The sequence below is a fragment of the Mus musculus genome, chromosome 14, assembly GCF_000001635.26.
Source record: "Mus musculus strain C57BL/6J chromosome 14, GRCm38.p6 C57BL/6J".
NCBI classification, from domain to species: Eukaryota; Metazoa; Chordata; class Mammalia; order Rodentia; family Muridae; genus Mus; species Mus musculus.
In genome coordinates this window covers 50,757,720-50,785,588 of record NC_000080.6, presented here as the reverse complement: position 1 = coordinate 50,785,588, position 27,869 = coordinate 50,757,720, and the positions used below count along the sequence as shown (strand labels likewise).

The 27,869-nt window shown below is 44.2% G+C and overlaps 1 protein-coding gene across 3 annotated transcripts; it reads left to right on the top strand.

The window, feature by feature from the left end:
* Positions 1-68: 68 nt before the first annotated feature.
* Positions 69-20,180, top strand: Ttc5 (tetratricopeptide repeat domain 5). 3 transcript variants are annotated; one of them, NM_001080949.2, is made up of 10 exons: positions 69-151; positions 3,982-4,114; positions 7,621-7,832; positions 8,177-8,327; positions 10,207-10,298; positions 12,256-12,312; positions 12,969-13,115; positions 13,259-13,473; positions 18,302-18,446; positions 19,567-20,180. In NM_001080949.2, the coding sequence occupies exons 1-10, from the start codon at positions 101-103 to the stop codon at positions 19,684-19,686; spliced, it is 1,323 nt and encodes a 440-aa protein (NP_001074418.1). In that variant the 5' UTR covers positions 69-100; the 3' UTR covers positions 19,687-20,180. The 3 variants fall into 3 exon arrangements, with proteins under 3 accessions (NP_001074418.1, NP_001347474.1, NP_808293.1); NM_001360545.1 differs by lacking the exon at positions 10,207-10,298 and having other exon boundaries at positions 19,567-20,178; NM_177625.4 differs by lacking the exons at positions 10,207-10,298; positions 12,256-12,312; positions 12,969-13,115; ... (1 more) ...; positions 18,302-18,446; positions 19,567-20,180 and having other exon boundaries at positions 8,177-10,139.
* Positions 20,181-27,869: the final 7,689 nt, after the last annotated feature.

Sequence of the window (27,869 nt, the reverse complement as noted above, 5' to 3'; positions counted from 1 at the left end):
TGGGCCTCCGGAGCCCCAGGGGTCGCTGTGGTTTCAGCGTAGGCATGGCTGAGTCTCTGTGGTTGAAAAGTTGGGGGAGGAGACGCTGAGAGCGGCTGGGATGATGGCTGATGAAGAGGAAGAAGCGAAGCACGTCTTGCAGAAATTGCAGGTGAGGCTGTGAGTTAAAATCTTTTGGCTCCTTGCTCTGAAAGGAGGAAGTGCAGTGGTCAGGGCCCGGGCGGCGGAGTGCGGCGGTTCAGCCGGTGCTGAGGGCTGCTCGGTGGGCGCCCGGAGGGAGTCTGCCCACCGGGTTTCCTCGGTAACAAGTAGCTTTGTACGCGGAGTGGCAGGTGGCTGCCGACTGTTAACCGAGTTGTTTGTGCTCCACAGCAGCAGCCATTTCTTTAGCATCTTTCTGCATTGAACTTGGCCACACTCAGAAATAGACTGCAGAACAGATGCCCTGGTTGTTGGTTTTCGGATTTGTCGAGTTAATCTCTTAACCCCACCCACTCCCCAGGTGACTATTGTGGAAAGGCAGAGAGGAGTTTCCTTCAAGTATGCGTTTTTATTTTTGTTTTTAATAGTTAAGATTTTCTTTAAGCCTCCGAAACTTAGTTTGTGGTCGAAGACATCCTTGCATTTAAACTAGATACACTTCTAGCAATTTTGTTTGTTGTTTTGAATCAGGGTCGCCTGGAACTGGCTTTACAGGCCACGCTGGCCTCGAACTCCTAAAGATCTACTTGTCTCTGCCTCGCAGGTGGTGAGATGAAAGGCCTGAGCCACCAAATCTAACAAAATTTAAAGCATTGATTAGGTTTCTTTGTTTCTTGTGGGAGTTAAAAGAACACTCAGAACATGGACTTTGGTTAACTATTCCTTAGTGGGATTGGCAGAAGTCAGATTTTTAATCCTATCGGCAGCGAGACTTTGGATGCACTTTGTACATTTGTATGCATAGGAAAGAAATACAAAACGTTATGCAGAATGGTGTTGTCCTTGAGGCTATTTGGAGTGGCCGTGAATCACTTCCTGTTTTCACACTTTCCTATTCATTAACAACTCATTTGTGTTGCTGTTGCCACCACAGAAGTTTGTTCAGCAAAATCAAAACGACTAAAACACAACAATAACACTTTCCTTTAACTTTACAGCCATGCTCATTGCATGACAAAAAGAAACTGGCTGTGACTGTTGCTTAGAACTCTCTTAAAAATTCCACAAATTGTGTTCCACAGATCATGTTGACCATTTTATTATTATTATAGAACAGAGTAGAGCATGCTGACTTTATATATGTGCTGAAACCAGTCTCTTCAGGACCTGTTTTTCCTGGGAATAATATACATAAAGTTAAGAAATACTTATAAAGAAGGTGTCAGCTTATTGTTTTTATCAGGGTAGGACTTTACTTATGCATACGAATTTGTTAATAACATAGGCACTACATTAGTTAATTTAACCACTGTATTTAATGTGAGTTGATCATGACCCAGCCCTTGTTCTAGTGATTAAGTATAGCCCTAATCAACAAGAAATTCTTTCCATTATGGAACTTACATCAGCCATTTCAGAAAGTAATGAATGAATAGGCCATATCATTTAAAATGATAGGCATTTTGGAAAAAAAAAAGTGTGATTAACTAGAGAGGAGGAGAGGAAGGCACTAATTAGGTTTAGGTCAGCGGTCCTCAACCTTCCTAATGCTGTGACCCCTTAATATAATTCCTCATGTTGTGGTGATCAGGACTATAACATTATTTTTGTTGCTACTTCATAACTGTAGTTTTGCTCCTGTTCTGAATAGTAATGTAAATATCTGATGTGCAGAATCTCTGATATGTGACCCCTGTGAGAGGGGTCAATCTCCAAGAGGTCTCCACCCCCAGGGCGGAGAACTGCTGCTCTAGGAAGTGTGCTGATTAGTTAGTTGTTTTTTTTTTTTTTTTCAACTTGACACAAATTGGATCATCTGAGAAGACTGAACCTCAATTGAGAAAATGTCTCATTTGGTCTGTGAGCATTTTTAAAAAATTATTATTATTAATGATTGATGATGTGTGAGGGTTCAGCCCGCTGTGGGCAGTACCATCTTTGGGCAAATGGTCCTGGACTGTTTAAGAAAGCAGGCTGATGGGGGCTGGAGAGATGGCTAAATGGTTGAGAGAGCACTGGCTGCTCTTCTAGAGGACCCAGGTTCAATTCCCAGCACCCACATGGCTCCAGGGGATCCAATACCCTTACACAGACGTACATGCAGGGAAAACATCAGGGCTGACCAGCCTGAAAAGCAGATCAGTGAGCATCAGTCCTCCTGGACCTGCTTCATTTCCTGCCTCCAGGGTCCAGCCTTGCTGTGACATCCCCTGAAGGCTGACAATTTGGAGGCTTTCCTTTCCTCCCCAAAGTGTTTGTCTTTTGTTTCTTGTTTTCTTCTTTTATCATGGAAGTGAAAGCAAAGTAGGATAATAGGGCAAGCCTTTCTGAGAAGTTGACATCTCAGCTTCTATGGAGTTGATCATGAGTGCTTAGAAGCATTTAACATTTGCTTGAGAAAAAAATGCAAGAGAATCAGAAGATGCCCCAAGTAAACAAGAAAAACCTCTCAAAGTTCTCCCAAAATACCAAGGTCACCAAGTTCAAGTTGGTTGCTTTGTTGTGGAAAACAAGGCCTTCCTTACAGGTTTGTCACAGTTAGAAAGGCCATGTATTTTTCATTTATCAGCATGTGAAAAAATAATGGATACTTAAAAAAGAAAACAAACAAACAAACAAAAAAACAAGTGCTGTTTTATTTTGGGTGTAGTGGTTTTTGTTGTTTTCTGTTTGTTTGCTTTTTTGTTTTTTGTTGGTACTGGGAATGAGACTCAGAGTGCCTTATGCATGCTATATCTGTGAGATAACAGAGCTTAAAAGTCTATTTTTCAGTACTCACCTCCCACCCCCATCTTAGTTACTGTTCTATTACTGTGAAGAGACACCGTGATCACAGTAACTCTTAAAAAGAGCATTTAATTGGGCTGACTTATGGTTTCATAGTCTGTTATCATGGTGGGGAGCATGGTGGCCCACAGGCAGACATGGTGCTGGAGAAGTATTTGAGAGTTCTACGTCCAGATCTGCAGGCAGCAGGAAGAGAGAGACTTCGAGTCGACTTGGGCTTTTGAAACCTCAAAACCCACTCCCAGTGATGCACTTCCTCCAACCAGGCCACACCTCCTAATCCTTTCAAGTAGTGCCACTCCCTGGTAACCAAGTATTCAAATCTCTGAGCCTGTGGGGGCCATCTTTATTTAAACCACACCCCCTTTGTTGTTGTTTTGAGACTGGTCTCTCTATGTAGCCCTGGCTGTAAAGGAGTGTGTCACTATGAATGCTCTGTGTGTGTGTATGTGTATATGTGAGTATGTGTGTGTATGTGTGTATGTATGTGTGTATGTGTGTATTGGGTATATGACAGGGCACATGTGTAGAGGTCAGAGGACAGCTAGCAGGAGTCTCCCTTCCCTGTGTAGGTTCTGGAGCCCAAGACATCAGTCTTGGCAGTAGACAGGCACCTCTACTCATAGGGACCATCTCTCCTACCCAGAAGTCCAGCTTTAAGGGCCAAACTGCAAAGTTTAGTTCTTTTGGGGGCCAGGATAAGATAAAAGAGTCTTATTGACTTTGGCTTATTTCAAGTCTCAAGGTGTCTCTCTCCCATCTGCGGTGTGAGCAGTGCTTGGTCATATGGGAGCCCTGCCTGAGCTGGAGAGGTCTGTTCACGTGTAGTGCTGAGGGACCTTTGTGGGACAGCTTGGGACCACGAGATCCTGTAATCCTGGCTCTTCCTCCTGATCTGTAGCACTTGGGAGGACTGGGGACCCTCATGTTGCTCTGTTCCACACACGAGATAGGAGACCCAGTGTTGCTAGGCCAGGGCTTATAAGATAATGTGAAACCTCTTTGTCAGGTGCTCTCTCCATTGGATGATACCGTTCTTGTCTTGTTTGCTAGGGACTGGTGGATCGGCTCTACTGTTTTCGAGACAGTTACTTTGAGACACATAGTGTCGAAGATGCAGGACGGAAGCAGCAGGATGTACAGGAAGAGATGGAGAAGACCCTGCAGCAGATGGAGGAAGTACTCGGTATGAGCACCAAGGAACGTTCACCCTTCTGCCCTTCACTGAAGTGTGGTAGTGCTGTACTCTTTCTCTGTGGACTGTGTGGTATCCTGTGTGTGGCTGCCTTAGGTTAGCACAGAGTATTGTTGTGCCCCAGGGTGGATAACAACACTGACTCCAGAGGTTTGATTATAGCAAATGGTAGAAAAGAACGTACTTTCTCCTTCCCCTCTTCTTCCTCTTCCTCCGCCTTCTTTTTTTTTTTTTTTTTTTTTTTTTTGTGACAGGGTCTAACTATATTGCCCTGGCTGTTCTAGAATTTGAATGTAGATCAAGCTGGCCATGAAGTGAATGTAGACCAGGCTGCCCTTGAAATCATCTTGGAACGTAGTGCCTCTGGTTCGGTTCCCAATGTTAGGATTACAGGGTTGTTCTGCCACACCTGCACGGTCAGGTGTCCTTGAACATTCTAGTAACGAAGTGTTTGAAGTCTAGTCCTTTGACCTGATGTACAGTACCCCCTACCTGATGTACAATACCCCCTAGCTCTTTCCTAAGCTTTGCTCTAAGGCTTGTTGGCTGAGGACATTGAATCACTGCTTCTGTTTCTCTAGGAAATTTTCTACCTCTGTTTAAATTGCGTATCTGATCTTCTAACTTTGGTACATCATGAGTGTAAATTTTTTTTTTTTTGGTTTTTCTTTTCTTTCTTTTGTTTTTTTTTCTGAAACAGGGTTTCTCTGTGTAGCCCTGGCTTTTCTGGAACTTACTTTGTAGACCAGGCTGGCCTCAAACTCAGAAATCCGCCTGCCTCTGCCTCCTGAGTGCTGTGATTAAAGGCGTGCACCACCACTGCCAGCACATGAATGTAAAGTATTTTTGAAGTGTGTCCTTATGATTCTCTGGATTTCCGTGGTGTCTGTTGTGATGTCCCTCTTTTTATCTGTAATTTTATTAATGCATCTTCTTTCCTGTCTTTAAGTTAATTTGGCTACTGGTTTATGAGTCTTACTGATTTCCTCCCCGCCCCCGAATACCTAACTCTATTTCATTGATTCTCTGTAGGTTGTGTGTGTGTGTGTGTGTGTGTTTCTTTTTGTTTATATCAGCTAGAAGTTTGAGTTTATTTCTGGCTTTCACTTTTTGGGGTATTTCTTCTTTCTGTTCTAGAGCTTTCAAGTGTGCTGTTAAGTTTCCTTTCCGTTTTCTTTTTTCTTTTTTTTTTTTCAGTTTTCTTATGTTTATGAGATGTGCTTTGTGTTTTGGAGAAAGTTCCGTGAGGTGCTGAGAAGACGGTATATTCATTCTTTTGTCTTTGGGTGAAATGTTCTGTCATTATCTGCTAGGTCCATTTGATTTGTGACATTATTTAATTCCACTCTTTCCCTGTTGATAGTTTTTGTCTGGATGGCCTGTCTAATACCCACTATCTCTGTGTGTGGATTCTTTTATAAACTCGGGTACCCTCATGTGTGATGCACACGTGTTTAGGAGTGTAATATCCTCTTGGTGGAGTTTTCCTTTAATGAGTGTGTAGTATCTTCTATCTCTTCTGATTAGTTTGATTTGAAGTCTGTTTTTTTGTCTTGTGTTAAAGTGGTTCTGCCTGCTTGCTTTTGGGATCCATTTGCTTGGAATATATTTTCTATCCTTTTATCCTGAGGTGATGTCTATACTTGATGGTAAGGTTTGTTTCTGGGATACAAGAGAAAGATGAATCCTGTTTTCTGATCTAATCTGTTAGTTTTGTCTTTTTTAATAGGGAATTGAGGCCATTGCTACTAAGAATCATCAATTAACAGTGTTCTTGATTTCTGTTATTTTGTTGTTATGATGTGGGTTCCCCCCTCTTTTGATTTGTTGTTCTGGGATTATTTATTCCTTGTGTGTTCTTGGGTATTGCTATAATCCTCTGCAGACTGAAGTTTTTCTTCTAGTTCTTCTGGAACTGGATTGGTAGATAGATACTTCTTATTGGTTTTATTGTGGAAGATCCTTCGTTCTATCTATTGTAATTGATAGTTTTCCTAGACTAGCATCTCTGGTCTTTTAGAGTTTATAGAACATCCTCACAGGGCCTTCAGTCTTTTAGAAACTCGAATGAGAAGTCAGTTTCTATCTACTGGGCCTGCCTTGTGTATAACTTGGTCTTTTCTCCTTGTGGCTTTTGCTATTCTTTCTTTTATTCTGTACATTTAGTGTCTTGATTATTATGTGATGTGGGGAATTTTGTCTCTGGTCTGGTTTATTCGGTGTTCTGTATGTTTCTTGTATCTTGATAAGTTTCTTTAGGTTGGGGAAATTTTCTTGTATGATTTTGCTGAAAATATTTTTTGTGCCTTTGATGCGGGTTTCTTCTTCCTCTGTTCCTATTATTTATAGATTTGTTCTTTTCATAGTATCCCAGATTTCCTGAATGCTTTGGGTATTTTTATATTTAATATATTTTTTTTTTTACTGAAGTACCCATTTCTTCTACCCTGGCTTTAATGCTTGAGATTCTACGTTTTGTATTCTGTTGATGAGACTTAACCTCTGAGATTTTTGTTTGACTTCCTAAATGTTTTATTTTTAGTTTTATTTTAGTGGGAGAGTTTTTTCTTGTTTGATTGTTGTTGTTATTGAATTCCACTGTGTTTGACAGACTCCATTAAGAGGTTTATTCATCATCTCCCCTCTGAGGTCCTTGAACATATTCATATTCATAATTGCTGTTTTGAAGTCCTTATCTTGTGTTTCAGCGGTTTCTCTGAGGATGCTGTTGCAGTGTTACTGGGTTTTGCTGAAGACATAGTGTCTCAGCTGTTAATGTTTGTGTTTTTAATCTAGTATCTAGGTGTCTGGGTTAAGGATGATGGAGGTGTTTCTGGGTCTTGTCTCTGTTGGGTTGGTGGTGTTCCATTCTTGGTTTTTGTTGTTCTCTCTGGATCTTAGGAAAGTATGCCTGGTAGAAAGTGCTTCTCCAGGTCAGTGGGTGTCAGAAGATAATAAAGGTGGGCTGGGAGAAGAGTCTGTAAAATCTGAGGGAGAGAGCTGGGAGGACGGGCCCACCCCTAGTCGGGTCCCCAGGGAGATGGAAGTACGATAGGAGAGGGAGCTCCTGTAAGTGGGTGGCAGTAACAGTAAGACATAGGGCATCACTGCAGAAACAGGAATGAAATGGTGAACCCTGGGTCTGTGCAGAGAGGTGGGTTCTCCAATGAAAGGAGTCAGAGCTGAGGAGGAACACCAGCAAGCAGATTGCTACAGGGTTGAGTCTGAGACTGGAGAGATAATAAAGAAAGAGAGTGAAAATCCCCTACCTGTATCCCAGCCAGGTGTGGCCCCGGGGGTCCCAGGTATAAAAAGTGGCTCTAGGTATTGGTGGCTGACACAAAGGAATGGGGATGAGCTGGAAGGGAAGGCCAAGAAGATGCTGGGGAAGAGCAAAGCTGAGTCTGCACTAAGGTTAGATGGCGTTTCCAGCCACTCTTTGATTAAGGGAAAAATCCCCTGGTCTTTCACTGCCTGACTTCGCCCCTTTTCCCTAGGTTCTGCCCAGGTTGAGGCACAGGCTCTGATGCTGAAGGGGAAGGCACTGAATGTGACTCCTGATTATAGCCCTGAGGCCGAGGTGCTTCTCTCCAAGGCCGTGAAGCTGGAGCCTGAGCTGGTGGAAGCCTGGAACCAGCTGGGTGAGGTGTACTGGAAGAAAGGAGATGTCGCGTCTGCCCACACCTGCTTCTCAGGAGCCCTCACCCACGTGAGCTGCCCATTCCCCCACGTAGTTGGGAAGTAATGGATTCCTTTGGTTCTTTGAATTTCCCTAGGACAAGAACACCAGATCAGAATTGAGTCTGAATGAGGAGAATAGAGTCAGAAGGGAGGAAGGGTGGGGAGCAGGCCTGGATGAGAGCTGGATAAGGAACAGAGGACTGAGAAAGGAGAAAGGATGACATCAGGTTTGGCCTAGGTGAGAAGAACATTTGGGGTTATCGTGGCTTTGAGGATGCAGCTGGTGCAAGCATCAGAACTCTGAAGTCAGTGTAGATCTTCGAGCGGCAGGTAGAATCAGGAAGGTTGAATGTGTATCCTTTCCATTGGCAGTGCAAGAACAAAGTCTCTCTGCAGAACTTGTCCATGGTGCTCCGCCAGCTGCAGACCGACTCTGGAGATGAACATTCTCGCCACGTCATGGACAGCGTCCGGCAGGCTAAGTTGGCCGTGCAGATGGATGTCCTTGATGGCCGCTCCTGGTGTGAGTGTTAGGAGAACATCTCCTGGTTTGTACGCTAGTGGCTTTCAGCCATGACTACATACTAGAGTCACCTGGAGTCCAGCTGTGTTGTCTGACTTGAGGCCATCTTTGTTTAAAACAAGCCCTAAACTTTTTAAAAAAAATAATTGTGCATGGTGTATGCATTTGTGATTGCCTGTGCACATGTGGATGCCAGAAGACATTAACAACATTCCTAGGTACTCTTACCCACTGAGGTGTTTCTTCAGCACCTCTAAACTTACTTTGATGAACTGCTGTTTTTGGAATTCTTTTTTTTTTTTTTCGAGACAGGCTTTCTCTGTAGCCCTGGCAGTCCTGGAACTCACTCTGTAGACCAGGCTGGCCTCGAACTCAGAAATCCGCCTGCCTCTGCCTCCCGAGTGCTGGGATTAAAGGCGTGCACCACCACTGCCCGGCCTGTTTTTGGAATTCTTAGATCTCTTGATTTAAGAGAGGAAGCGTATGTTTCCCTGTAAGCAGTGCAGAAGTCCTCCTTTGCCTTCTGCTGCTGTGATGACCATCATGACCAGAAGCACTGGGAGGAAAGCATTTATTTCAGCCTTTAGCTTGTCATCCACTGTGAAGGGAAGCTGGGGCAGGAACTCAAGGCAGGAACCTGGAGACAGGAATTGAAGCAGAGGGTGTGGAGAAGTATCGCTTACAAGTTTGCTTTCCAGGCTCATGGTTTACCTGGTTTCTTATAAAACGCAGAACCACCTGTCCAGGTGTGGCATTGTCCACAGGAGGTTGAATCCTCTCATATCAGTCACTAATCAAGAAAATGCCCCACAGATACACCTGTAGTCCAATTTGGTGGAGTCATCTTATCAATTGAATTGTCCCTATTCTCAGACAACTCTAGCTTGCATTGAGACCTCCCCTCAAAACAAAACAAAAATCAGCATAAAGGACAACCCCCAACCTCAAACTAAATCTGACAGGGTTTTTGTCAAATCTGTTCATCTTTGTTTTTGGGCGTCCATGTTTATCTCTTTATCTCAGTAGAATTTTAACTGATCAATACCTGGTTTAAATGAGAAGTAGGGTCTTTCAGAAACGGACTTCTGAAACCCAGGAGGTAGAAGCAGGTGGACCTTTGTTAGTTTGAGGCCAACCAGGGCTACATTGGTGAGACCCTGACACAGGAAAAAGAAAAAAGGCTGGAGAGATGGCTTAGTGGTTAAGAGCACTGGCTGCTCTTCCAAAGGATCCAGGTTCAATTCCCAGCACTCACAGGGCAGCTCACAGCTATCTGTAACTCCAGTTATAAGGATCTGATGCCTGCTTCTGACCTTTACAGGTACTACATGGTGTAGTGCATTGGCATACATGCAGGCAAAATACTCATACACATGAAATAAAAATAAATTCTTTTCTTTTTAATATATAAAGAAACTTCTGGAAGCACAAGACCTGCATACTACTGGGCCCATTTGGTTTTGTTTTTTGTTTTTCCAGTAGTAGGGCTTATAAGATCCCCACCTCTCCTGAGGGTGTGTAGGCAGTTAATGGTGGTTGGGGGTGGGAGAGTCATTTTGTCCAGTGTTGTGACCACTGGTACGGGGTCAGGTACATAACCATACCCATGCCCTTCTAAGCATTAAAATGAACATAGATGCGAAAGTAGAAGAGGCAGATGGGAAAGGGGATCAGTGAACAGGGAAGGGGGACAGGAAGGGGATGATGGAGGATAGAAATATAATCTACAGTTTGTGCGTGTATGGAAATGTCATAGTGAAACTCATGATTATATACAATAATCTATGTTAATAAAAACTTTAAACATACAGACTTCCGAGAGCTGCTGGTCGTATCTTGGACTGGGCTCTGAGATGGCCCACTGCTGTTGCTCTTGCAGATATCCTGGGGAATGCATATCTTTCTCTTTATTTCAATACTGGCCAGAACCCTAAGATCTCCCAGCAAGCCCTCAGTGCCTATGCTCAAGCAGTAAGTACTTGCAATCACCCAGGGTGGAAGTAGAGGCAACAACGGAATCAGGAGCCTTTGTCCTTCCTGCGTTCCTTTAGCGAGTAGTGCCAGCAGACGTTGCTGGCACCTCGCATGTCTGCAGAGCTGACTTAGAAGATATTAGGGACGGTGCCTTGGTGACAGATAACTCCTTGAGTGTCTCAGTTTCTTACAGCCGTGTATAATGAGATTGTGGAGCCACTCTTGCTCGTCTTTTTTTAGTAGGGCAAAAAAAAAACAAAACAAAACCCCAAAACCCAAAAAAAACCCCAGTAAAATAATACTTGTATAGCTTTGACAAATGAAAGCTCTGGAAATTAAATAGTGCTAGATTAAGTAGTTACAGCAAATTATGTATGTATTTATTTCATAAGCAAGGTATCACAATGAAGCCAAAGGTAAATCACAGGACACGGCCCTGGCTCTCCCACGGCTGGGCATCGATGCACAGTTTCTTCCAGGAACTCGCATGTTGTAAGCCATGTTTCTATAGAGACACTTGCTTGGGGCTTGGCTTCCCAAGGCTCCGGGTGCCTGCCTGCCTGCCTGTTGTTAGAGAGCTCTGAGTAGCTTTCTGGATGACGTTTATGTAGCCTTCATTTTCATCTCTATTCTTTGCTTTCAGACTTCTTTGACACAGTAGCCTGCTTTTATACTTACTGTTGCTCACTGTGCCTCCTGGCAGAGCAAGAAAGCAGCTGTTGTATATTCATTCTTGGGGTTCAGAGCCTGCCCAGAGGGCAGAGGAATTGTATTTTTCCCAATTATGTATTTATTTATTTTATAAACAGAGTCTCACTGTTTACAAGGCACAGACTGGCCTCGAACTTGAGGTCTCCCATCTGTGCCTTCTGAGAGTTGGTATTGTAGGCATGCCTGCTTTTTACTCCGGCTTTTACACTTTGTGAATGTTCCCATTTAAAAGAATGTCTTCAAAATCCTGTACTTGTCTTCTGCCACATAGTTGTTAACTTTTTTTTTTTTTCTTCAAACTAGGACACCTATCAACTGGCAGCCAAGCCTTTTTTTTTTTAATAGATTTATTTATTATTATATCTAAGTACATTGTAGCTGTCTTCAGATGCACCAGAAGAGGGCATCAGATCTCATTACAGATGGTTGTGAGCCACCATGTGGTTGCTGGGATTTGAACTCAGGACCTTCGGAAGAGCATTTGGTTCTCTTAACCACTGAGCCATCTCTCCAGCCCAGTTGTTAACTCTTAGTTTCCTCTTCTGCATGTGGAAAAAAAATTTTTTTGAGCCAACTGGTTAAACTGTTGCTTCTGCCTCTGCAGTGTCCAGGCAATGAACGTAGTTAAAAAACAGCAGCACTGTAGTTTCTTTTTTTTTAATTAGATATTTTCTTTATATACATTTCAAATGCTATCCTGAAAGTCCCCTATACCCGCCCCCCCCCCCCCTTGCTTCCTTACCCACCCACTCCCACTTCTTGGCCCTGGCATTCCCCTGTAGTTTCTACCTACACATTTCTCTGCGGTGTCCTCTAGCTTCTGTCCGTCTGGTTTTTGAGTCAGAATGTGACTTGAGATGGAACCATGACTTTGCCTACATCCAGAGCTGTGCTTATGGCGGAGGAGCTGTGCCAGTCATTCTTCCTGCCTTAGGCTTTCCAGTCTGTACCTTTCACGACTTAATGAAAAGGAAGCCCTCAGTATGCTTTCATCTGGTTGTTGTAATACCGTGGGTCAGTTACAACACTATTTACAGTTCATCACCTGTATCAGCTTTATGTCTTCCAGGCTTCAGAGACGTGTACACTTAGTAACTGAGCAGCAGCTTGGGCGTAGATAAATAACATTTTGACAAGGAAGCACCTAAGGTTTTTCTAGGGAGATGAAATGGGGGGCACGTTGAGCTTGGGCATCCTTAGTGTCGAGTTAGGATCTACTGGTGATCCTTTTACCCCGTTACAGGAGAAGGTGGACAGGAAAGCATCTAGCAACCCTGACCTTCATCTCAACAGGGCGACGGTAAGACCCATAGGTGGCGGTTATCTGATGGTAAAATAACAAAGACATAGAGGGGCTGGAGAGATGGCTTAGGGGCTGGAAGCACTTGCTGCTCTGGCAGAGGACCCGGGTTTGGTTTCTAGTACCCGTGTGGCTGTAGCTGCAGTCCTAGGGGACCTGGTGCCCTCTTCTGACTTCTGAGTGCACCGAATACACGCATGGTACGCATACATACACACAGGCACAATACTTACAAGACAAAAATATCTTTTAAAGAAAAAAATGACAGCTAAGTCTTAGCTTCTGAGGGTAACTGAGTGGTATAGGGACAGCTGGATACAGACCATGGAAGGAAAGCCTGAGTGTTCTTAAGAAGAGCGAGTTCCGTTTGACCCCAGGCTAGAGGAGTCACGTGAGGGGGGGGGGGAAGGCCATAGAGAGTGGGGACATGGCTTAGCAAGTTTTAAGTATAAATAACATGTGCAGCTTAACTGCTTCAGACTTTGTGAGGTAGCTTCTTAGAAGTGAGTTCGTCTCTGTGCTGCGCATTATCTTCACCTTGACCCAGGACAGAAACATGACTGGGGGAGTAACAGTTTCCTTTAGATTTGTAGTCCACTGTAGCGTTTCCTCTGTGTAGTCTGTCTATACTTATAATTTGGGTTTCTTTTCTACAGTTACATAAATATGAGGAGAGTTATGGGGAGGCCCTTGAGGGTTTCTCTCAGGCTGCAGCGCTGGACCCTGTGTGGCCAGAGCCCCAGCAACGAGAACAGCAACTCCTGGAATTCCTCAGTAGGCTAACCAGCCTCCTGGAGAGCAAGGTAAAGACGCGTAAGGGCTGAAGCTGTCAGTCAGATACAGAAATAACAGGTTTAGGTGGGACTGGACAGTGGGGCGGGCTGAGAGAGACTCGCCTCAGCCAGTGTCCCGGCCTGCGGCTGATCTGTTTCTCCGTCCTTTGCAGGGGAAGACAAAGCCCAAGAAGCTGCAGAGCATGCTGGGAAGCTTGCGCCCAGCTCATCTGGGCCCCTGTGGTGATGGGCGCTATCAGTCGGCCTCTGGGCAGAAGATGACCCTGGAGCTTAAGCCACTGAGCACCCTGCAGCCTGGTGTGAACAGTGGCACCGTGGTCCTGGGAAAGGTGGTGTTCAGCCTGACCACAGAGGAGAAAGTCCCCTTGTAAGTCTCACTTTCCCTTCCGGCTGAAGGAACCGCTCTCACCACCGCTCTCACCCCCTGGTCTTTTCCTGGCTGTCTTGCAGGTTACTAACTTTTACTACTTTGTGGGCTCCACTCCATGCGCAAGCCTTGCTAGAAGATACCTAACATCCCTTTCATTAATTATTACTATTTTTTATAATAATGCAGTTTTGTTCTACTTATTTATTTTATATATGTATGTGACAGTGCACATGAGGCTCACATGTCTTCATCTGCAGGTCCACAAACAACTCGTGGGAGTTTGCCTCTCCTAGCATGTGTGGCCCAGGATCAAACTTAGGTTTCTGGGCTTGACACCAAGTGCTGGACCCCGTGAGCCATCTTGCTGGCCTCTAACACTCTTCTGATAGAGTCATTTGGAGGTTCTGTCATTGTCTATTGTTTTCCCGATTTTGGTGCTTTGTGAATTCTTTTTTCTTTTTTTAGATTCATTTATTTATTTTATATATATGAACAATGTTGCTGTCTTCAGACCCACCAGAAGAGGGCAGCAGATCTCACTACAGATGGTTGTGAGCCACCATGTGATTCCTGGGAATTGAACTCAGGATCTGTAGAGGAGTAGTCAGTGCTCTTAACTGCCAAGCCATCTCTCCAGCCCCACTTTGTGAATTCTTAAATTTGTATCTGAAATTGACAGTGCAGTTAAAAAACGTGTATGAGTGTTTTGTCTGTATGGCTGTATGTGTGCTGTGTGTGAGGTTTAGAACTGGAGTTACAGTTGTTTATGAGCCACCAAGTGGGTGCTGGGAACTGAACCTGGGTCCTCTGCAAGATCAACTAGTGCTCTTAATCCACACCTCATCTCTCCGGCTCCCTTGACAGGTCATTTTTAAGTAAGGCAGAGAAACTTTAAAATTCTTTATCTTTGAGTGTTCAGGCTCACAGAGTTGAAGACAAATTTAGATTCTGTTTCTAGATAGTTCTGGGAGGTGAGCTTTGGGTTAGAGTAGAGGCTTGGTTGAGATCTTATCTGGGTGTCTTGCTTTTGTTTTCTGCCTGGCTGGCTGGCTGGCTGCCTCCCTCCCTCCCTCCTTTCCTCCCTCCCTCCCTCCCTCCTTCCCTCCCTCCCTCCCTCCCTCCCTCCAGATAACTTCCTTTTTGACTTATTACTTAGTTTGGTCTGTGTGGCAGAATCAAACCAGTTCTGTATTCTCATACCTGTCTTTCTGGACAGGGAAGTTTTTGAGCAGAGGGATTGTATTTTGCCATTTCTTTATTCAGGTTCTGGCATATGTGTTAGAGTGAGGAAAAAGATGTAAAGGACCCACGTAAAGCAAGCTTGCAGACCAGCCAAGGATGGAGTTACTCTGTTCATCTAGAAATAGTGTAAAGACATTTATAACTCATTTTATGTGCAAGTATGGGTATACACAAAACCATGGAGCGTGTGTGCAACTCCAAGACAAATTCAGGGAGTTGGTTTTCAGTTCCACAATGTGAGTCCTGGGCTTGAACTCACGTTGTCAGCCTTAGTGACAAGTGCTGTACCCCCTAAACCATCTCCCTAGCCAGAACATGTTTAAATCTTGAAAACTCAGGCTTTAGTGAGTACCATACCTGCTTGGTCCTTCACTCCCCAGTTGGTCCTGGTTGAGTTCCTCCTTTTCGACTACAGTGGTTTGTTTTTTTGAGCTAGCCTGCTCCCTGCTGTGACCCCTGCTGCCTTAGCCTTCTAGGTTCTGGGCCATAGGCTTGAAGTCTGTGTGAAGTGGACCACCACTGTCTCCACACTCTGGCCACATAGCTCCATAGCATCCGTACTTACCTTTCTTCTTCCTTTTGGAGACAGGGTCTCACTGTATAGCTCTGGCTGGCCTGGAACTTACGGTGTAGAGAAGGCTGGCCTTGAACTCACAGACATCTACCTGCCTGTGCCTCTCAAGTGCTGGATATGTGTGTGATACCTTGCTGGGCCTCTTTTTTTTTTTTTTTTAAATAATTTTTTTCACCTATTATTATGTGTGTATCTGTGATCATCCATGTGCATATGGAGGTCAGAGGACACTTTTTGTACTTGGTATTTGTGTAACAGATTTTCCCTTATAAGATACAACATACATGTCTATTTATACCAGAAAGGGAACCCAGGACAGACTGAAATAACTGATGTCCAATTTATCAAACCAGTGAATTTTTTTTTTTTTATTTGGTTTTTCGAGATAGGGTTTCTCTGTATAGCCCTGGCTGACCTGGAACTCATTCTGTAGACCAGGCTGGCCTTGAACTCAGAAATCCACCTGCCTCTGCCTCCAGAGTGCTGGGATTAAAGGCGTGCACCACCACGCCTGGCGATTTTTTTTTTTTTTTTGCAGTCCGGGTCCTTTATTTCTTTTTTGTACATTAGGCCATGAATTCGTATGGAATGGGCTCCAACAGCTCAGGCTCTTTTCCGTTAGTCCTCACAAAGTGTGCTTCTCTGAGTGGCGCAGGTGGGCGCTTCAGCTGAACCCAGGCGCCCTTCTCCTTGGCTTCCTTTTTCTTCTGATCATTCTCCTTTACCCGCTTCAGGAAGCTGCCTCTGCTGTTTGAGTGCTCGATGTGCTCAATCTGCACATTGATCCTCTTGGCCAGAATTTTGCCCTTAACTTGCTTGTTTACAATGATGCCCACAGCATGCTGGGTGACATTGTAGACTCTTCCGGTTTTGCTGTGGTAGCACTTATGGGGCATTCCTTTTTGAACAGTGCCCATTCCCTTGATGTCTACAATATCACCCTTCTTGTAGATTCGCATGTATGTGGCCAAAGGAACAACGCCATGTTTCCTAAAAGGCCTAGAGAACATGTACCGGGTGCCTCTCCTCTTTCCCTTTGTGTTCATCATTCTGGCGAGTTACTGGAAGATGGCTGCGGCGGCCGAAAGCAACTTTTTTTTTTTTAAATTGTAGTTACAAACATGAATATGGGTTAGGGGTTACTTACAAGAAACAGGGATGACCCAAAAGCAGCTGCATCACCAGAAAGCCCACTCCAACATGGGTGGTGACTCCTGGAAATGCAACCCTGGTACTCTGTGAAGCTGCATGAATTCAGATGGTCTCTTTTCTTTCTGACGTTTGGTTGGTCCACCCCCGAGCAACTGTTTATTTCCTTTTACACTATTGGCAATGGCCTTCAGGAATCTCCCAGTTGTTTTGTTCTCCTGCACACGTGACACTTCGAGGCTGATGAGCCTCCCCTCCCCTCCCCTCCTGGAGTACACGTTTTGGTTAAGAGGGAACGTTGCAGTTGGAAGGTACATGCTGTACAGCAGTTCTCTGTACTGAATGCGTTCTGAGTCTGATCCCAGACAGCAAGCACCTTGACCTGTAGAGCCATCTTGCCAGCTTTCTACCTTATTTATTTATTACTAACACTTTAAAAAACTGATTTAGTGTCTAGGAGTATTTTGCCTGTGTGTGTGTGTGTGTGTGTGTGTGTGTGTGTGTATACTGTGTGTGTGCTGGGTGCTCTCAGAAGTCAGAAGAGGACATCTGATGAGGAGCTAGAGTTCCTGATGGCTGTGAACCACCATGTGAGTTCGGTTGAACTCTTCTCTGGAAGAGCAGAGAGTGCTCTTAACCACTGAGCGGTCTCTCTAACCCCCATCCCTGGCCTTCTCGAGACAGGCTCTCTTACTGGAGCTGGAGCTCAAAGGCAGAGCGAGACTAGCAGGCCATCGAGGCCCTGTGATCCTCCTTTCTCCATTGCCCAGTGCTAGGATCACAGCCTTTTACATGAATGGTGAGGCTCTGAACACAGGTCCTCCTGCTTGCATGGCAGGCTCTCTGTCAACTGAAGTATCTTCTCTGTCTCCCCACCCTGTTTTGCATGTCTTTCGGTGTGTGTTTCTTTGTTTGTGTATATGCAGAGGTTGATGTCAAAAGCCTTCCTCAGTTGCCCTCCACCTTACTCACTGAGACAGGTTTTCTTAGTTGAATACTGATCTGGCTGTTGTAGCTAATCTGGCCAGTCGGCTTGTTCCGGGATCCCTTGCTTCCTTGGCTGGAAGTTTGAATAGATTCTGAGGCTCTGAATTCTAGTTCTCATATTGGTAGAGCAAGTGCTTGGCCTACTGAACCATCCTCTGGTTTTAGAGAGAGTCTAGCTGGTCTTCATGCAGGACCCTCCTGCCTGTCACTCACAAACACTGGGATGCACTGTCACACTGGGTTTAGCAGTCCTGTTTTAGCTAGCTAGTTTTCCCTGTATTTTTCTCCCTATTTTTCCTAATTTTCCCTTTTGATTTTTAGAATGGGGTTTTGCTGCACAGTCAAGGTTGATAGTAAACTCTATGTATTTTGAAGCTGGCCTTGAACTTGTGATCCTCTTACCTCAGCTTTCTGTGGTCTGGAATTGTAGGTCTATCTCAACGGTCAGACATTCTCTGGTGGAGCTACTTCCCTCACCCAAGTGGTCGGGGTTGTCTGACTCCTGTTAGGTTATGGGCCACTGAGAGCCGGATTAGTATCTTCCTGGTAACAATGCTTGATAGAGAGTAGTTAGTTAGAGTTTGTGGAGTCAACCTAAATTGACAGTGATTTCAGAGGGTTTGGTTAATGGTGTGGTAGTTAAATTGATAGGCCACGAATAATGGTCCAGCTCTGATAGGCCAGGGATAAGGGTCCAGCTGCAATGTTTTATATATATTGTATAGTGGATAATGGTACTTGTATGTTGCTAAGTAAGTGACCAAGAATGCATTTGTTGTTTTGTATATTTTAAAACCACTGTTTCTAATTTTTCTCTGCTCACAAAACCTTTACTTTTTTCCTCTCCCTCTCTAACCGACTTTAACCTGGAAGCACGTTTGGCTTGGTAGATTCGGATGGTCCCTGCTATGCAGTGATGGTGTATAATGTGGTGCAGAGCTGGGGAGTGCTCATCGGGGACTCTGTAGCTATTCCTGAGCCCAACCTTCGGCATCATCAAATCCGGCACAAGGGAAAGGTGAGTAATAAGGAGGAGTCTCTGTAAGGCAGTCTCTGACGGAGGGCGGCACCACAGCTCTCTCTAAACACAGACGTAAAGTAAGGATTGTGTGTGTGCTCTCGTGTGTATGTACTTGTTTCAGGGACAGTGGAAATACTGCTCTACTAAAATACCATGGCCACAAGCAACTAGAGGAGGAGAAGGTTTATTTCATCTTACACTTCTGCATCACATTCCTTCAGCAAAGCAACTCAGGGCAGGAGTGGAGTTAGAACTGGAGTCGCAGGCGTATGCAGCCGGGCTGGGTTCCTTACATGGATGCTGGAGACTTAAACCAGGTGCTCACGCTTGAGAGCAAGCGCCCTGAGCCACCGAGCTATCCTTGGCACTGCTTAGCAGTTAAGAGCACTGGCTGCTCTTGTAGAGGACTCAGGCTTGATTCCCCGGACCCATGTGGTACCTTACCACCATCCGTAACTCCACTTCCAGGGGATCTGACCGCCGTGGGCACTGGCACACATATGTGCATACATGTGAACAAGACACTTACATACATAAGAATAAAATAAGTAAATCTATAAAATCAAAACATTATGAGAGGAGGTTCTTAGCTATATTCTTACCATTTAGGTTGGGACAGCAACCTGTTCTGCACTGAACAGGTCCAGTTAACTCTGTTGTATTGCTAAGGATCAGTATATTTAAAATTAAAAAAAAATGTACGTGTGTGTGTGTGTGTGTGTGTGTGTGTGTGTGTGTGTGTGTGTGTGTGTGTGTGTGTGTATGTGTGAGTGAGTGTGTGAGTTGAGTGTGTGTGTAATTGTATTTGTATTTGGTAGGTTAATTTCAGGCTTTACAACCAGACTAGCAAATTCCTGTGGATCTGGCTGGCTGCTGTTTCTAAAACCCCTGGAGGAGGGCAGATTCTCTGAGAGCCGGTGGCACCCTTTTCTCAGAAAGCAAAGAATTTGCCTTCTTGAATGAGGGAACAGTCTTAGTCTTGTAACTGTATTGGTGGTGTCCCATCTGTCTCAGAAACTCTCCTTTGTTCAGGGAGGTAGGCAGAATAGGTTCATTTGCCGGAGTTTTTGTCTGACCTAGATCTGGAATGAACTGATCTCCCTGTCTTCTTTTCTAGGACTATTCCTTCTCCAGCGTGCGTGTGGAAACGCCTCTTCTGCTGGTGGTGAATGGAAAGCCACAGAACTCCAGCAGTCAAGCCTCTGCCACAGTAGCTTCAAGGCCGCAGTGTGAATGACCTTGTAGAGGCAATGAAGTCTCATAGCTAAGCTCACCCTGCGAGTTGGAAATGGGGACTTCTCTTCCCCTGCCCTGGAACATAGTTGAGTCTCTTTCCTTTTCCCTGCTGTATTCCAGCCCTCTTCAGAGCCATTGGGACCCTTGTTTATTCTTCCTGCCTCTTCAAAGGTGCCGACTTAAAGAGCAAAGAACTCATAGAACTGTTGGGACCATGTCATGAGAGACTCAGGACCTAAAGTCCTGAGAGGTTTTGACAGTCCACGAGATCCCTGTTCTCGCCTCCTTCCTGAGTCCAATATGTATGTACATATCAGTTTACTATTTATTGTTGAGGGGGCTCAACTTTCTAATGGCTTCATTTTTGAGCAGTGTTTTTTTTTTTTTTTTTTTAATTTTTATGTTTAAGTTCCGATTGTCTTAAAAAAAAAATGTTCTTTCTCGTCCTTAGGGCTAGAACAAAATTAAATTTGTTTGGAAAAGAATTTACCCTATAGTTCTGTCTCTTTATTGTCTCCAGTTATAGGGATTCTTGGTATTAAGATCTGTAAAGGCTGTTGGAGTGGCACTGCTTTTTTGGGTTTTATACAAAATAGTTTATCTGGAATTAGAGGCAGTTGAGAGTTGCTGGTGTTGGGAAATGAACTTAGATCTTCATGAACAGTATGTATGTATGTACGTATGTATGTATGTATGTATGTATGTATGTATGTATGTATGAGTAGTATGTATGCTGAACCAACTAACAAGGCCTAAAAGTTTTGTTTCTTACTTTGTGTGTATTGTGTGTGTGCAAATGCAGGTGTGAATTCCCAGCTGTGTGAGTGAGGAGGCCAGAGCAGGGTTTGGGGTGAGGTAGGGTCCCTCACTGAACCTGAAGCTTGCTGTTTTGGCTAGGCTGTCTGGCCATCAAGCTCTTGCGGTCCACCTCTTCCTACCCTTTAGTGGTGGAGTCGCAGGCGTATGCAGCTGTGCTGGGTTCCTTACATGGATGCTGGAGACTTAAACCAGGTGCTCATGCTTGAGAGCAAGCGCCCTGAGCCACCGAGCTATTTCCTTGGCACTGCTATGGTTTTGTTTTTTTTTATATTTTAAAAATAAAAATAAAAAAAATATTTTTTTGGTTCAGGTTCTCATTATAGAGCCTTGTACGACGTAGAACTCATTTTGTAGACCAGGCTGGTCTTTGAACTCAAAGATCCACTTGCCTTTGCCTCCTGGGAGCAGATCACCTCTATTAAAGGTGTTGATCACTATGCCTGGTACTGCTGCGGCTTTAAAACAAAAAATTCTATGATAATGTTTGTGTTTATAGCGTGGATAATTTCTTTGAAAAATGGTCTTAATATAGGACAATTTTACTATTTTATTTTGTATGTATGTATGCATGGATGTGCGTGTGCATATATGTATATGTATGTGAGTATATTTGTATGATTGTGGTATATGTGCACACGTATGTATGTGTGCATGGATGTGCGTGTACACATATGTATATGTATGTGAGTATGTTTGTATGAATGTGGTATATGTGCACACGTATGCAGAAGCTCCAGGAAGATGTCAGCTATCCTGTCACCCTTCACCTTATTTCTTCACTAAACCTGGTGGCCTTGAGCAAGTACAAATGATACTCCTGTCTCTGACCTCACAACACGAGAGTCCCCTGAGCATGTGTGGCCATGGCTGGCTTTTTATGTGGGCGCTGGCGATTTGAACACAGGTTTTCATGCTTCAGGTGCAAGCACTCTTAACTCACTGAGCCACCCCTCCAGCCCGTAGTCCACTTCTGGGACAGCAGAAGAGTGGTTTACACATAGTATCAGCTCCAGAATCTGAGAGCCTGGGATCAAATTCAGCTCACATGTGGTCACCATCCCAGGGTAAATGTTTTCTCTCTGTATCTTGGGTAGTGTGTTGAGCATGTGGTGGCTAATTTAAAGTTACAGTAGACCTACAAGGTAAGTAGCATCCTACTTTATAGCTGTGGACGTGAGATTCCCAGGTAATGAAAGATTCTCTCCTTGATCAAGCTGTGGCAGGGCTCCTCTGAGCTATTTTGCAGCCTTGCATTGCAAAAACTGGAATAAACTTATTACTTATCTAGTTTATTCATTGTGTTCTTTTTTTTTAATTAGCATAAAAGGAGTGTGTCTTCATCGTGACAATTTCATGTATTCTTTCTTTCCACTGGGCCTTCCCTTTTAGGCCACTCCATCATCTTCCCCTCTGGTCCTTCCTGTTCTCCTCTGGGTCCCCTTCTTCATAAAACCATTTCTCCTTTCATGTCACACTGTTTTGTTTTTTGAAATTCATTTAACTATGTGTACTTGGGTGTATCAGAGTGTGGGTGTGTGTCTGTGAGAGTAGGTGCCCGTGAAGGCCAGTGGTGGTGGATCCCCTTGGAACCGAAGTTACAGGTGGCTGTAATCTGCCTGGTGTGGATATTGGGAGTCAAACTGTTCTCTACAACCACACGCTGGCCCTCTGCAAGAGCAGCAAGTGCTTCTATCCACTGCTCCATCTCTCCATCTTCTATATCATGTGTATTCTGTGTCTCTCCTGCTCATCCATGCTTCTCTCTTTCCTCAGTCCTTTCCTAGTATGGATATCTGCATTCACACCTCCTCGATTTATGCACATGGCATAAAATACAGAAGCTGCATGGGAAGAAAGAATGGTATCTGGTGTTAAGTAGTCTCCATGAAAGTCCTCTGAGAAAACTGAAGTGCTGTAAGAATGGATTGCTTGTCTGTTTCCCCACACCTGGAGATAAGGCTCCCTGTCTGCCAGCCTCTGGGATGGGAAGGACCTAATTTGATAAGTGCCAGTTAAACCCCAATGAGTTTTATGTGGACCAGCTTTCTTCCTGCTTTCTTCTTGACTGCCGAGCAGCCATCAGATACACCGATCTTTCCCCCTGAACACTCCACGTACCTCCTTTCCATAAGTAGTACAGGCGACTTAGCACAGTAACTTAGCATTTCTTGTTTGACTAGTACCATAAGCCTTTCCCCCTTTAGCTAAAACTTTCTCCAATTCTTTTTTTTTCTTTTTCAGTTTTTTTTTAATTAGGTATTTTCCTCATTTACATTTTCAATGCTATCCCAAAGGTCCCCCATACCCACCCCCCCCAATCCCCTACCCACCCACTCCCCCTTTTTGGCCCTGGCGTTCCCCTGTACTGGGGCATATAAAGTTTGCAAGTCCAATGGGCCTCTCTTTGCAGTGATGGCCGACTAGGCCATCTTTTGATACATATGCAGCTAGAGACAAGAGCTCCCGGGTACTGGTTAGTTCATATTGTTGTTCCACCTATAGGGTTGCAGTTCCCTTTAGCTCCTTGGGTAATTTCTCTAGCTCCTCCATTAGGGACCATGTGACCCATCCAATAGCTGACTATGAGCATCCACTTCTGTGTTTGCTAGGCCCCGGCATAGTCTCACAAGAGAGAGCTATAACTGGGTCCTTTCAGCAAAATCTTGCTAGTGTATGCAATGGTGTCAGCATTTGGAAGCTGATTATGGGATGGATCCCTGCATATGGCAGTCACTAGATGGTCCATCCTTTCGTCACAGCTCCAAATTTTGTCTCTGTAACTCCTTCTATGGGTGTTTTGTTCCCATTTCTAAGAAAGGGTAAAGTGTCCACACTTTGGTCTTCGTTCTTCTTGAATTTCATGCGTTTGGCAAGTTGTATCTTATATCTTGGGTATCCTAAGTTTCTGGGCTATTATCCACTTATCAGTGAGTACATATTGTGCGAGTTCCTTTGTGATTGGGTTACTTCACCCAGGATGATACCCTCCAGGTCCATCCATTTGCCTAGGAATTTCATAAATTCATTTTTTAAAATAGCTGAGTAGTATTCCATTGTGTAAATGTACCACATTTTCTGTATCCATTCCTCTGTTGAGGGGCATCTGGGTTCTTTCCAGCTTCTGGCTATTATAAACAAGGCTGCTATGAACATAGTGGAGCATGTGTTCTTCTTACCGGTTGGGACATCTTCTGTATATATGCCCAGGAGAGGTATTGCGGGATCCTCCGGTAGTACTATGTCCAATTTTCTGAGGAACCGCCAGACTGATTTCCAGAGTGGTTGTACAAGCTTGCAATCCCACCAACAATGGAGGAGTGTTCCCCTTTCTCCACATCCTCGCCAGCATCTGCTGTCACCTGAGTTTTTGATCTTAGCCATTCTGACTGGAGTGAAGTGGAATCTCAGTGTTGTTTTGATTTGCATTTCCCTGATTATTAAGGATGTTGAACATTTTTTCAGGTGTTTCTCTGCCATTCGGTATTCCTCAGGTGAGAATTCTTTGTTCAGCTCTGAGCCCCATTTTTTAATGGGGTTATTTGATTTTCTGGAGTCCACCTTCTTGAGTTCTTTATATATATTGGATATTAGTCCCCTATCCGATTTGGGATAGGTAAAGATCCTTTCCCAATCTGTTGGTGGCCTTTTTGTCTTATTGACGGTGTCTTTTGCTTTGCAGAAGCTTTGCAATTTTATGAGGTCCCATTTATCGATTCTTGATCTTACAGCACAAGCCATTGCTGTTCTATTCAGGAATTTTTCCCCTGTACCCATATCTTTGAGGCTTTTCCCTGTACCCATATCTTTGACGCTTTCCCCTGTACCCATATCTTCGAGGCTCTCCAATTCTTAAAAAGATTTTATGGATTTGTGAATATGTAACTATACATGGCTATACCGTGTCAGCCAGAAGATGGAGTCGGATGCTCTGGAGCAAGCAGCCTTTTCTCTGTGTGTTCCCTCATTTCTGTAAGACTGTCACTGCTGGGCAAGCTGAAGTTTACAATGTTTGAGTCATGCTGCAATAGCATATTGCTTATTAGAAATATATCGTTGCTACTTTTAGCAAGTGTACTGTATCTTTAATCCAAGAGGCTGGGTTTGTAGCAGTGGCAGGGCACTCAGTGAATGTAAAGACCTGGGTTCAACCCCCATCAACTGCATAAAATCTGAAAGCCCATAGCATTTGAAACAGTTAAGGGTTCAGATCCTGGCCTTGCTGCTTATTCGCATACAAACAGACAACGTGCCATTAAGCTCATTGTTGTTAAAAGACAAGAAGCAGGGCTGGAGAGGTGAACACTGGTTGGGAGCACGCTCTGCTCTTGCAGAAGACCTGAGTTTGGTTCTTCGCAGCATATCTGATAGTTCACACCTGCTTGAAGCTCCAGCTCCAGGGTATCGGACTCCCTCTTCTGGCTGCCATAGTATAGCCATGCATAGCTACATATTCACACATCCATAAAATCTTTTTAAGAATTAGAGAAAGGGGCATAGTGTCCACACTTCAGTCTTCATTCTTCTTGAGTTTCATGTGTTTAGCAAATTATATCTTATATCTTGTGGACACTATGCCCCTCCTTAGATTTGGGAACAAAACACCCATGGAAGGAGTTACAGAGACAAAGTTTGGAGCTGAGATGAAAGGATGGACCATGTAGAGACTGCCATATCCAGGGATCCACCCCATAATCAGCATCCAAACGCTGACACCATTGCATACACTAGCAAGATTTTATTGAAAGGACCCAGATGTAGCTGTCTCTTGTGAGACTATGCCGGGGCCTAGCAAACACAGAAGTGGATGCTCACAGTCAGCTAATGGATGGATCATAGGGCTCCCAATGGAGGAGCTAGAGAAAGTAGCCAAGGAGCTAAAGGGATCTGCAACCCTATAGGTGGAACAACATTATGAACTAACCAGTACCCCGGAGCTCTTGACTCTAGCTGCATATATATCAAAAGATGGCCTAGTCGGCCATCACTGGAAAGAGAGGCCCATTGGACTTGCAAACTTTATATGCCCCAGTACAAGGGAATGCCAGGGCCAAAAAGGGGGAGTGGGTGGGCAGGGGAGTGGGGGTGGGTGGATATGGGGGACTTTTGGTATAGCATTGGAAATGTAAATGAGTTAAATACCTAATAAAAAATGGAAAAAAAAAAGAATTAGAGAAAGTTTCAGCTACAGGGGGAAAGGCTTATGGTACTAGTGAGACAAGAAATGTTGAGTTGTTGTGCTAACTCACCTATACTAAGAATGGAAAGGAAGTTCATGAGGTGTTCAGGAGAAAAGATTGGTGTATCTGATGGCAGACTTGGTATTGAGGTGACTTCCCAGGTTTCTAACTGGGTGACTGGATGAAAGCTGTTGACACGATAGATGACCACAGTGGTCACTGGAGGTTTTGATGTCTCCATTTTCTTGGAGCTCCAATGGCTATTTCAATCACCTGCCTGGCTCCTTTGGATTGTGAGCCATTGAAGGTATTCATCTTTGATTTCATAGTTCCTGGGTGGCTATATAAGTTCTTAATAAGTTACATGGATCTAATAACACCTCTCATTACATGCTAGGGTTTTCTTTATGGCTGTCCTCCATGGGTTTTGTCAGTTTGACTTGAACCTACATGTATCAGTTGAGAAAATGCCTTTATAAAGTTGCCTGTAGGCAAGACTGTGGGGCATTATCTTGACTAATGGTTGATGTGAGAGGGCCCAGCTTACTGGGGGCAGCACGACTCCTGCACTTGTGGTCCAGGGTGGTATAAGAAAGCAGACTGAGAAAGTTAGGGTCCATGCCTTCTGCCTCAGTTCCTACTTTCAGGTTCCTGCCTTGAGTTTCTACTCTGACTTCCATCAGTGATGGAATTGACCTGAGTGTAAACTGAAATAAACCCTTCCCTATGCACATTGCTTTTGGTTATGATGTTCATCACAGTAATAGAAAGCTAAGATCAGGGATAATCAGGAAGTAACCATTTCCACCTTAATTGTCATATGTGTATTAACTTGGAGCAGGAGGTGGAAGCTTGCCAAGATATGGACTACTTCTGGGCCCCCAATCCTCATTGCCTTTTCTTTCTGCTTAGGGAGGTGATCCTGATGTAACTGTGTGAGTCAGTGTCCCTCAGTGCTGTGGGATCTGGAGCACTTTTAATTGGGACTTATTATAATCACTCTTCTCTTGTCACCCACGCAGCCTTCTCTAATTAGTTCTCAGGGGTTGCCCACTCCTGTGCCAAGCAAGCACGGTTGCTGCAGGGAGCTCTGGATGGGTGCCTAGGGAACCCCTGGCTGATTCTGATACAACTTTGTGTCTTTAAGTTCCTTTTCTAATTTGTTAAAACAACTTTGTTTTTGGATTGAACCTGAGAGAAGAGGATTCCTTTGGGCGTTGTTTCAGAGGCGGTTTGGATGCTGCCAAGTGCTCCTAGGCATTGCCAACTACTGTATTCTGAACAAATAGTTTTGTTCCTGTTAGCAAAGAGGGAGTAAAGTGTCTGGCTGAGGTGCTCAGAGCGAGCCTGTTGGGTGATGGGAGAAAGGAACAGGTGAAAAGGGAGAACACTGAATCTTTGGCATTGTGGTCCATAGACTGTTCTTGCTAGCACAGACCTTGTGAGGAACTTGCCTTAGAGTGAATATGAGTCTTGCAGTTTTGGCCAATAATTGGGTTATAGTAAAATATTTTTTTAAAATAAACTTTATGTTTTAGAGGAGGTTTAGAGTCACAGCAACATTGAATCAAAGTACAGCATTATGTGTGTCTACTTTTCTGCTATATTCCCAGCCTCTCCTACTGGCATCTCATACCAATACTAATAATACTGACATCTCCTGATAACTTCAAGTCTGCAATTTACACTCTTTGTGAATATTTTATGGGTTTTGTGCTTATTGAAAAGGTGTTTATGATTGTACAGTCATGTGACATAGATTCACTGTCTAGAAATCTTTTGTGTTCCTCCTATTTAGCTGTTTTTCCTTCCTAATCCCTGATCATTTTATATTCTCACAGACTATGAAGTTGCAGTTATAGAGTACATAATGGTTGCAGGTTGACTTCTTCTTCTTCTTTATTTTTATTTATTTATTTTTTTGAGACAGGGTTTCTCTGTGTAGCCCTGGCTGTCCTGGAACTCACTCTGTAGACTGGGCTGGCCTCGAACTCAGAAATCCACCTGCCTCTGCCTCCCAAGTGCTGGGATTAAAGGCATGTGCCACCACTGCCCAGTGCAGGTTGACTTATCCAATTATGTTTTAAAAAACCCACAAATTTCTATTATGATTTTGAAGCTACAGTAGAAAACACATATCTCTGTGGCATATCTAGCCACACCTTGTGACCTCCTTTTTTGATAACTG